Below are 12,339 nucleotides of genomic sequence, written 5' to 3'. Positions count from 1 at the left end.
CGTGTTGTTTAACGCTTGGATTATCGATATCTTTCATGTAATATACATGTATATTATAAGCCTTAAATGAAATCAGGTACCTACACTAATTAATCTTAAATATCAACAGCAAAGAAGAAGACAGAAACACCTTAAGTTTGACATAAATTGTACAAATTCAAATATTTTTCAGGCTCATCATTTTGCTTGGATTGGCTGCTTTACTTAGCCTTGTGAAGAGTGATCTTTGCTGATATAGCCTAGAAGCAATAATTCAAAATATTCATTCAGTTTTTAAACAAAACAAATGATAAAATGGTTTAATCTAGATCTAAAACTAGTTATTATCTTTCGTTATATAAATCAGATTTCCCGCGATGATCGAAAACGAAAGTAGAGATGTGCCACATGGCTTGGTCTATCGAGTGATTTCTATTGACTTTATTGATAAAGTTGTGAGCTTCTGTGCTTTTAAAGACGATGTCAAATGTTTTCATCTAATTCTTAAAAGCTGTATCTCCTTTTTCATGGCAGGGATGTTGATTAATTTATCGTAACCAATGTAATCACTGGTAGTCATGTGTTGTTGTCGTTGTCAAATCCGTGCTTGAAATCTAAGTACAAAAAAGCGTTTGTATGATTCCGAGTCAAATCACGCGATATCTAGCGAGATTTTGTGAGAGTGGCTTCAAAAATGGATACCCAAGCGAACCAAAAATACTTTAGACGCAGCTTTTGTAGAAAAGCGGTAGATTTCTGCATTAAATCGGTAGGCGGGAGATGGAGTGAAAAAGCGGTAGACTCCCGCCTAAATCGGGAGAGTTAACATGTATGACTTAAGTGACATTTTCACTGGATTTATATGATGCTAAAGATATTTTTCCAGTATCTACAAATAACATACCTCCTGGCATAGCCACAGTAAAGTCTTCATCTGGTTGCTTACTTCCCTCGACAAAACGACTCTTAAAGTCTGTGTCCTTCAACTCGCTGTCAAAAAAGCTGTTCTCTGGTTTCTTAGTCTGTGATTTCCCAAGAGCTACCTTTTAAAGGAATAAAAAAATCAACAGTTACCTAGATATTTCAGAAAAACTCACCAGTTACCACAATCTTTAAAAAAAAAATTTTCATGTAACAATTAGAAGCTGGCATTATAGAACATCGATCTCTGTCACATGGATGAAATTCAACTGGTGGTATAAAAAATGGCCTTATCCTTTTATTTGACATAAAATAAGAAAGATGTGGAATTTTTTTTTCCCCCATTTTTAATGACTACCCCCCCCATCTAATCTGCATATATTTATGCACCTCTTTAATGACAAACACCAAGTGCAAATCAAGCCTTAAACCATAAAACTTCAGCTCGACATGCAAAGTAAGATATTTTTCTCTTCCTATTGTATCTAAATACCTAAGACTAAGATATACAGACAAAATATGAAATCTGTGTGAATCCGCAAAACCAGAGTCAGCATAAACAGTGTTTGAACCACAACGGTACTGACTCTGGGTGAAGAATCCATCCAACACACCCTGCCGACGAGTGTTTCTATTTATCTATGATGATATAAAACCAGTACAGTTCAACCTCTGACTGCATGGGGAACATCATCAATAATTACTCTGTTAATAACAAAGGAAGGAATATCTTTAAAATGTTATCGAGGAGATGCTAAGGTGCACACTGAGTATTCATCTTACTGGTAAAAGGACTTATTGTAAAAGCAGAAATATGCGTAGGGGATGAATTTTTTTTGTTTATTTTAACGTTTCCAATTATCAACTAAATTGAAATCCCCATGTAATTTTTGTATGACTATATATTGAATATGTTACTTTCAAAATAAAGAAATCAAATGTCCATGAATCCTATTTTTAGGTGACAAATCAACAAAATTTGGTCCCCATGAAAATTTTGCTTCTACAGTAAAAACTGTTTAAAGTCCGTTTTAAAATATTTCAGACATAACGAGTTGCCACCACTTGCCAGTGAAAGGCTGCATATATAGCCCTGTATCACTTTCTACAACATGGGACCTAAGTATGTACAGGATCATCTAATGGGCTAGTCTTCACTTACGCCTAGTGGGATTCAAACTCACCATAAGGATCACTATATTTTGTTTTAGCCATATCCAATCCCAAAAGCAATGTTTGATGGGAAGAATTTTATGATCTAAACCTAGGAGTTTATACAGAATTTAAAATATAAAATCACTTCAAATCTATGCTGTCATACACTAGATATAACATCAAGAAATACCCACTTATTTAATAAAGTGCCCCGCCACAGCATGATACGCCCGTCAAATATTGTTCAATAATAATAAATTGGTTAGGATGCAAGAAAATCAGGTAGCCTTGATTAACAGATTGACACAGATTTCAATGATTTAATTTCCATTTCTTATCATACATCTCTAAGAGACTTGCAGTGTAGGGATTGATTATAACAAATACATCATATAACTCTAAACTGGTTGTGTTAGAGCATAACAAATATCCATCTGCAGCTTACTTAAACTTAAATTGTTTATTGCATTTTTTATTAAATAATAGAAATGCTACAGTTTAATAAAAAAAATCAAACATAAATTATAATTTCTTCAGACTATAAAATTCTAAGTGAGACATGACTGCAATTTGTTGCAAATATATATAAAAATTGAAATATATATTTTTTTCAATGAACACATGTATATTAATAATAAGTTTTAATTACATTATACAATACTAATTTAGTTTTAATCATACACTAAAACATAAATTTGTTTTAATTTAACATTACACCAATTGGAAGATCTTTATCTGGACTAGCCATCAAGAACTCTTAATTAACACAAGCAACTATGAGGCCATTTCTTTTTGCCCATGCAACTCCCAAGAGATAAATTAAGATAATAGCTGCATCAGATCTAGAAATGCTCTTAGCTCCTGACAATAAACTCATTAATTTCTCTCTAATTTGACATGCAAGTTTCTGCTATCAAAATTCTTCTTGACCAGTGCTTGATAATTATGCCCATGGGACAAACTGAATTCCTCTCAAAGCATAAACATTTGTTACAGATTGCTGTAAAGTATATAATGAAAAAATAAGTTTTTACTTAATTTAACATTTTTTAATAAGAATACAACTATATTTTTACATTTTTTAGGATTATGAAGTTTAAAATTTAAAAGACTTAGTTTTTTAAAAAAATTCACTTAAATTAAAGGTCACAGTGACCTTGAAATAGACCGCGACACACCTTCTACTTTAGCTGTATACTTTTGCCAAGTTTGAAAGCTCTAGGTCTCATAGTTTTCTAGTTATGAGCCGGACAGGATTTTTCCATATTTGGCTATAGCATCTTTATTAAAGGTCAGAGTGACCTACTTTTTGTGTGAGACACACTTTCTACCCAAGATATATCGGTTGACAAAGTTTGGTTACTCTAGGCCTTATAGTATTAAAGTAATGAGCCGTACACGAGAAAATCTAACTGACGGACAGACAGACAGACAGACAGACACGAAGCCTATAACATAATACGTCCCGTCTTAAGACGGGCGTATAAAAAGTTCAAAGATTTTGAAAGATAATCATGTACATTATTGAGTAGTTTTGATCATTCAATTATACAGGTTTAATAAGAAATCTGTGTGAATCCTTAGGACCAGAGTCAGTATACACAGTGTTTGAACCACAACTGTGCCGGCTCTGGCTGAAGATCAAATCCACCCAACACATGCTGTCAAGTGTGTCAGTTAATCTTTGATGATATAAAACCATTACAGTTCAACCTCTGACTGCATGGGGTACATCCTCAATAATTACTGTGTTTATTAAAATGGAGTATTTTTCATGCAGTCATTGAGATGATAATGTGCAAATCAAATTTGTTATAAGACTATAAAAGGACTGCCTAGGGTTACCTTTGAAATAAAGAAATCAAATGCCCATGAATTCTTTTCCAACAAAAATTTAACAAAATTTCGTCCCCAAGAAAATTTTCTATAATATATACCGTTTGTTTATATGCCAATGAAAATCTGCATATAAAGACCTGCATCAACATAGGACTAAATTTCTATTGACTTCAAAACATTAATTTACTTCAAAATCTATGATATCATAACCAGATATGACATCAAGAAATATCCATTTATTAAAAATTTCAGAGATTTTGAAAGAGAAAAGTGCACATTACAGAGCTGTTTTGATTATCAATTATATTCAGCAAAATAATGCATAAAGGCTTGATAAGAAGACTGTGTGAATCCTTAGGACCAGAGTCAGTTTACACAGTGTTTGAACCACAACTGTACCGGCTCTGGCTGAAGATCAATCCACCCAACACATGCTGTCAAGTGTGTTAGTTAATCTTTGATGATATAAAACCATAACAGTTCAACCTCTGACTGCATGGGGAACATCATCAATAATTACTGTATTGATTTGAAGGGAGGATTTTAATTTGGTTCTTGGGGAGATAACGTGTAAAGTAAAATTAAATATTCAGTTTAACTATAAAATGATTGTCTATATACACGTAAAAGTCAAAGTCAAATGAACACAATTTTTTGATTATCTTCCTACCCTAAGAGATACTGAAAGCTTTTAAAGCTATAAATCACTTCAAATCTATGTCATCACAAATAAGATTTGACAAGAAAATTGTGCATCATCGTCCACGTGTCTTGATAAATATACTGTGTTAATCCCAATATCTATGTACATGTATTTACATGTATAAACTATACTCAATAAATAATTGTCATCTATAACTATTGGAATGATATCCACAAACCTCACTTATATTTCAAATTTGAAAAACTTTCTTTCACTGCTGACAGATAGGAAACATATTTACCTCACATAACACAGCAAACTTTACATTAGACTCCTTGCTGATATTGTAGCAGTAGTTCACGCTTTTGGCAAATGCATCGGCAGAGTAAATCCCCTGAAAAATAAATCATGCAATGATGAGCAACTGTGACCAGTTTCCATTGCAATGGATATATCCAGCCATTCAACAACTGAAGCCAGCCTTACTTCTCCAAATAAATGTCCAGTGATGGGAATTCCCGTGGGTGCCACCAATAAGCCTCGGTGTAGAATACTTATGAAGTTGGCCGTGTTACTGCCGTGCCAGAGCAGCTTGTGGTTTTCAATGTTAAGATTTCTTATTTTCTCTTCTTCCCCTGGACGGCAGATTTTATAGATTGCTTGAATTTGAGTCGTGTGACCTGAAAAAGGAATGTATTCAGGGGATGACAAATTCCATTGCCCGACGCCCGGGGCTAGTGAATTTTAGGGTTGGGCAAGTGAAATTTTATCAACCACTTGCCCGTGGGCAAGTGACTTAATCAATTATCAAAAATAAAATCAATATCTATGCCATTATTCTACTCAGTATTTTTATATATATATTTACAAGAGGCCCAAGGGCCTTGAATCGCTCTTCTGATAAATTATACAACCTATCACTTGTATTTGAAGCCTCTAACCCTCAGTATTCTAAGACCCAGGTTGCATCACCTGACAAAGGTTGATGATTTTTAGCCATTTAGGACTACTTTTTGGTCTACATTCTTGGAAAACACAAAATGCATCAACTGACAAAGTTTTATAATTCTAAGCCAATAAATACCTAAGATACTTAAATATACCCATAAAATGTCACCGTGACCTACTTTTTGGTCGATATTCTCCGAAAAACCCAAGATGCATCAACTGACAAAGTTTGATGATTCTAAGCCAGTAAGTACTTGAAATACCTAAATATAGCCATAAAATGTCAAAAGTAGGTCACTGTGACCTAATTTTTGGTCATCACTCTCCGAAAACCCAAGATGCATCAACTCACAAAGTTTGATGATTCTAAGCTAATAAGTACCAGAGATACTTAAATATACCCATAAAATGTCGAAAGTAGGTCACTGTGACCTAATTTTTGGTCATCACTCTCCGAAAACCCAAGATGCATCAACTCACAAAGTTTGATGATTCTAAGCCAATAAGTACCAGAGATACTTAAATATACCCATAAAATGTCGAAAGTAGGTCACTGTGACCTAATTTTTGGTCATCACTCTCCGAAAACCCAAGATGCATCAACTCACAAAGTTTGATGATTCTAAGCCAATAAATACCTAAGATACTTAAATATAGCCATAAAATGTCAAAAGTAGGTCACCGTGACCTACATTTTGGTCGACATAAAGATGCATCCCAAGATGCATCGCCTGACCAAGTTTGATGATAGTAGGTTTTAAGGTAATCAAAATAAGCTTTTTAAACAATTTGAAAACAAATGCCTGTAAAATTCTAAAAGTAGGTCACAGTGACCTACTTTTTCTAAAATATGTTTTTAGGTCCCAAGATGCAGCAACTTACAAAATTTGATGATTCTAACCCTTTCAGTGCCTGAAATAATGAGATTAAATGTTTTAAAAAGGATAGGTCATAAAGTTCAAAAAGTAGGTCACGGTGACCTACTTTTAACTTTACGTTGTTCAAGGGCCCAAGATGCATCAACTGACTAAGTTTGATGATCATAGGCCTTAAAGGTCAAGTATAATATTTTTGTGAAAATTCATAATTATTAATTATAACCAGCCTCTGGAGCAATATGAATGACATTCTGTGGTCTGTTGGATTTTTTGTCACCAATTTCCATCATAATTGTCGTTTAAACGTACCTGTGTGACAAGTGGATCATTTATTGTAAATCGCTTATCTCCCTTGTTGCGTGACGTCATAAGAGACAATGTGAAATAGGAAGTGCATACTATATTGCCGGGTTTGGAAAATTATTGTTTGCAAGATGTTGTCATGTGCGTTTTTAACTTTACAAATAAATCAGGACAAGACATAAGTATAAATATTTATTTTCTATGAATCTTAAATTGAGGAAAATATTCATAACCCAATGTACAAGCAACGCTATATAAATGCAGCAACTTTTTACATAGATCAGTTTAATTAAATATAAAATGTTTGGGTTTATTTCAAAATTAATAAAAATTGTGTTTCAGTTTGTCAGTTAATGTTTTAAAGCCGCAATACTGTTTGGAGGGAAAGGTTTTTTTTTTTTTGGATTTCAGTTATAGTACTTCACAAGAACACAGGCATCTGACGCGACTGGTTCGTGTACTTTGCCCCCTCCCTCCTTCTGAAAATTTAACTAACAAAATATACATGAATACATACTTGTCTGCATACCAATACCATGAATACTTTGATATTTTCCGTTTTTGTCAAGTTTTAGAGATTGTCCCTTTACAGTATGTACTCGGTATACTAGTATATACATACATGTATACTAGTATTACGCGGCGCCAAGTCAAATGTACATGTATCTCGCCGTAAACCTCTAACATGCTGAAGTCATAAAAAATACTTGTATTTTTCATGTACCGTGAAAGAACAATCTCTAAAACTTGACAAAAAACGGAAGATGATAATCAAATATCGATTGATTGATTGATTATATGTAGTTTAACGTTCCTCTCGAGAATTTTTCACTCGTATGAAGACGCCATCTCTTGCCGGCGGAAAGCTGCATATTTTGTCAGGGCTATGCTCGGCACTCACGGTCATTGAGCAGGGAGGGATCTTTTTCGTGCCAGCACCTAATGTGAAACGGGACCTCGGTTTATACGGTCTCATCCGAAGGACCGTATTAAATATCAAAGTATTGGTATGATAGACAAGGAATTGATTATTTAATTTTTGCCATGATATTATCGTGTCCAAAAAAATCTCAGTGAGGGTGGGTGGGTGGGGGTACACCAACCATTTGTCAGGTGCCAGCGCACAAGATAGAAGGTTACTGAGGCGCTGATATACCCATCCGAGAAATCTGCGATGAGAGATGTAAAATGTATAGTAGGAAATGATAGAGGAAATACTATGCGTATGTTTTTATTGTGTACATAAATGTTATTCTTTCAAACAAATTAAAAAATGTTAAGCATATGGTGTAAGAATCAATAACCAAGGGTGACAGAGTGAATATGGAAAGGGGGGGGGGGTTGTAGACAAGCCAAAAAGATTCTTCATTAAAATGTGACACCCCCCCTAAAAGGGAAGGGGGTAGTCTTTTTCTTGAAAAAAAAACTATATATTGAGATGCAGGAAAATGACCTACTGTGACAAAACGGGAAAGGGGTTGTTACTATCCTTTCATGAAAATTTCCATTTTAAATTAAAAGTAAGAAATCACCTCTAAAACAAAGTAAGAGTTAAGATCAAAAAGTCAGGGAGCACCCTCTCACCTATACTTCGTGCCTGTAAGGCATTTTCCTCGGATATAATACATTTACAGAATTGGTGATTTCATTTCTTGTTAGGATATATAGTATAATATCCGTCTCAGAAAATACTTACTCAAGAATGTGTTCGTTTACTTCCAGTTGTTTTTTTTTTCTTAGAAATTATTTTTATTTAATTGTTTCTATTATAATATTTATCAAACAATAAAACCTCATTGTTCATGCACGCAAGTGATTGTTCCTCAATATTTTACTGTCCACTATATTTTGTTTTTCTGTGGCATTTTTCTCTTGTGACGGCGTCTTGACACAGTTACCACAAGAGCATATAACTTCATTAGGATATAGTAATTCATATTTAAATATTTTTGAAAAATATAAAAGCGCCTTAAAAAACAAAGATTTTATGCAAAGCAGGCCTGTAGGAAGCAATTTCCATTTGGGGGCACAACAAAGAAATGTCATTTCGGGAGGCATCGTCGGAAACCCACAGCCAATCTCGCATACGCTTATTTCCGGCGATGTTCGGGAGGGAGAGGGGCGGGCAAATAAAAATTCCTTGTTACGCATAAAGATTCCAGACATACGTATATAGTTATCACGGGTGCTTGGGGACAGGGAAAATTCATACCCTCTGATACTAAAACAGAACGTTCTGTTTTATTCGTTTAGGGTATGAATATTTATAAAAGGCAGAACGTTCTGTTTTATTCGTTTGAGGGTATGGATATTTATAAAAGGCTAGATTAAGCTTAAATTTTGGATTTTTGGTTTACAATAGCAAGAGCTTCGGATTCCCATGGATGATATATCCGATGATGAAGTAATTTCTATTGATCTGTTCATTGTTTATCATAGTAAACTTTACATTAAAATATCGGTGTACATATATCCCCTGTTCAAACGGCCATACAATGTAAGAAAAAGAATTCTATTATTTTTCACGTGTGAAAGTCTTGCTCCCATCTATATATGTAAAGTGAATAAGAAACAATACATGAAATCAATTTTCTAAAACATTTATTGCGATAATATTGAGTGATTGAGTAAAAGGGATTAAATATCAGTTGTGTGCTTTCGCTAGGTTCTGCGATGATCCTTGGTCAATTGTATAATTATCATTTCCACTTTCACCCTTACGGCTTTTCCTTGATTGGCTCAAAAATGTAAAGCCTATTCTTAATTGAAAGATCTACACGTAACCCTGGTATATCAACATTTTTGTTCCCCAAAATTTGCCATTCTTTTAGATAATCAAGAACAGTTATACTATACCTATATAACTAGATTCTGTCGAATGTCTCTAATGACGTCACAAAAAAGGGAAGTAACTCTATTGATGAACGTTATTTATAGCGATATTTAAACAGGTAAATACAGAAAACAACGAGGTTTAAAATCAAACAAATATTGTAATTTCCTCTTTTTAACTATTATTTACAACATATATCATTTACAAGCATATCTATTTCCTTTGAATTTGACCTTTAAAGTGTCCAAAATATGCCTTCAAATCAATTTGAAAACAAATACCCACAAAATTAAAAAAGTAGGTCATCGTGACCTACTTTTGAATTAACATGATGTGAAGTCCTAAGATGCATTAATTTACAAGATTTGATGATCCTAGTCCTTATAGTAAGCAAAATATTGACATTTTCATTAATTGTAAATTTAGGTCAACTTTAAAGTGACCTTGAGACCACGCCCTTTGCCCCAGGGTCATGCCTTGAACAATTTTTAATCTTCAACATATCCTGATCCTTGTATGAAAGTTTGGTGAAAATCTGCCTGGTGGTTCTGGAGAAGAAGATTTTTTAGCAACCAGTACTTTTGGTTTTGTTTTCCTGATTATCTCCCTTTGTTTTAGGGTCCCAACCCTTATTTTAGTATAAATGGTAGCCCTTGGGCCAAGGATACCCTGTGACAAATTTGACACTGATTGGCCAAGGGGTTCTTGAGTTATGGCCCATATTCTAAAAAGTTAACGCACACCGCACGACGCACACCGCACAAATGGCCATAGCATTAGCTCTTTGAGCCTTTGGCTCAGAAGAGCTAATAAATACAGTATAAGTTAATGGTAGGGCAGGCAAAAATTCAGGTAGGGCAAGTGGATTTTGACCATGTACTTGCCCTTGGGCAAGTGCCTTAAAAATCTATTTGTCAGCCTCTGGTATTAATTTACACATTGTGAGAGAGAGTATATATATCATAAGCAATTCTTAATAAAATAGAAAGGAACTTCAGAATATTCTTCTAATATCATATGTGATAAAAAATAAAAGCAAAATACACTGTAATGATAATCATACCTCCGAATCAAATATTTACAAAATTAAACTTGCACATATGGATATTTTGCCTCATCTCACTAGAAAGAATTTAACCACTAACCCTGTTTTGAATTGCCTTGATGATGATGGTGAAAGGGGAAAATTGGGATTAAAGGATCTTTGTATACAGTATTCAGTAGAAATACTCACATGAACTAAAAATATACTTGAGTATATACTGGGCTTCTGCGCTCTCTTCTTCTATTTGAGAAATACCACACCCAATGGCTTGATACACGTAGTCCAGAGGATTTATATCTGAACAAACAAAAAATCTAGAATGTATAAATTCTACAAGAAATGAATAATGAACTAAATTTATCTGATATAATGTCTTTATAATTATGACTCATCATGATTGTGCTGTTTCTGGGAGGAAAATTAAAATTTTTTTGTATTCTTATGTCAGACTTTGATTGCCCATTGTGTAGCTGCAATAATGTAGCCCTCTGATTTTTTTTTTTTTTTGGGGGGGGGGGGGGGGGGGGGGGGGGGCTACAACTCCTTAGGATCTCGGTAATGGTACAAATGCAGCAGTGAATTGCTCCTGCAGGGATTTCAGCTCAAATCATCAGTAAACGGCTATTTTATTAACATATCTTACCTGGACTCCAAAAAAGTAATTATGCAAGACATAAATCCATCCAAAAATATTCAAGACCCATATATCGGTTATTTTTCATGTATGTCAACATCACAACTTGAATTTATCCGCCATGTTTACTGACCTTGATAGATTTTATTTGGGACAGCTAATGAGAATTTAGAATCTATAGGAGTGGATCTTTCAGGAATTTCCTTATGTTAAGCACACATATCGCTGTTTGCGTAAAAATAACACTTGAAATGGTTTTATTTACCGATATTTTTGAGATACTTTTCAGCACAGTCATTTATAAACATAGACATTTGCTTTTTTTAGTTGTTCTAAATTTCAAGCGAAAGTCTCAGTACCTCACGCATGAAATGTCATGGCTGCTGCTGGTAAACATGCAGATATATTTTACATGATTTTCGAGTTTAGAACGCTATGTTGTTGACAGTGAATAAAAATTCTGTCTTATAAGAAGTAAATGTAAAAATAATTTAATTTGCCTTCAATCGCGCGTATTTAAAAAATATATTTGCACCATTGCGGAGATGCGATGGAATTGTAGCCCTTTCCTGAAAACATCAAATAAAAAAAATCGGAGAGGGCTACATTATTGCAGCTAATAATGGCTTTACTGATTCTGAAATTTTTACTATGTACTTTTAAAAAAAAATTCAATAGCCCATAATGGCCCCACCATACCCTATCGGACTTCATGGTTTGAACAAACTTAAACATAGGCAAAAACAAAAAGAAAGTTTGGCCAAACTCTAGGATAGGTAAAATTTATAAAACTTAGACTTACCTTTTAATCTGGCCTGGGCTCCCATTAAAATTTTACTAGCACACTCCAGTTCTAGTAAATGGTGTATGACTTCTAACTTTTCTTTTAATTCATTGCCATCCATAATGGGACTGACTTTATCAAATGCATAACCATTCATAGGAACCAAGTGGTAGTATTCATTGGAAAGTCTTCCAATCTATGATAAAACAACAAATTATATAAATGTTTTTCAAAGGTCCCATTTAAGGGAATCCGATCCTCAGTTAGGAAGGACAACTCTGTAATTTATAATTTAATTCAAAAAGTTTTTAAATGAAGCTTGAAAATTAATTCTTTTCATGCAACAATTTTCATTATATTCATCTCAATGTGCTTCA

The 12,339-nt window shown here is 33.9% G+C and overlaps 1 protein-coding gene across 1 annotated transcript in view; it reads right to left on the bottom strand.

Annotated features, from left to right (window-relative positions):
* Positions 1 to 883: 883 nt before the first annotated feature.
* LOC134266553 (poly [ADP-ribose] polymerase tankyrase-like) overlaps positions 884 to 12,339 on the bottom strand; it is a gene marked incomplete at its 3' end in the record, with an annotated part of 41,759 nt that continues 30,303 nt past the window's right edge. Inside the window, exons 48-52 of the mRNA XM_062748772.1 lie at positions 11,981 to 12,158; positions 10,734 to 10,841; positions 5,024 to 5,217; positions 4,839 to 4,931; positions 884 to 1,022 (exon numbers count right to left, since the gene is read on the bottom strand). Coding sequence (XP_062604756.1) covers positions 884 to 1,022; positions 4,839 to 4,931; positions 5,024 to 5,217; positions 10,734 to 10,841; positions 11,981 to 12,158 — 712 coding nt within the window. The remainder of the gene's footprint in view (positions 1,023 to 4,838; positions 4,932 to 5,023; positions 5,218 to 10,733; positions 10,842 to 11,980; positions 12,159 to 12,339) is intronic.

Source organism: Saccostrea cucullata, unplaced genomic scaffold (genome assembly GCF_032062105.1).
Source record: "Saccostrea cucullata isolate Sc308-1 unplaced genomic scaffold, CSIRO_AGI_Scuc_v1 ctg434, whole genome shotgun sequence".
Taxonomy (NCBI): Eukaryota; Metazoa; Mollusca; class Bivalvia; order Ostreida; family Ostreidae; genus Saccostrea; species Saccostrea cuccullata.
Note: the sequence above shows the minus strand (reverse complement) of the source record. Positions and strands in the feature narration are given on the sequence as shown.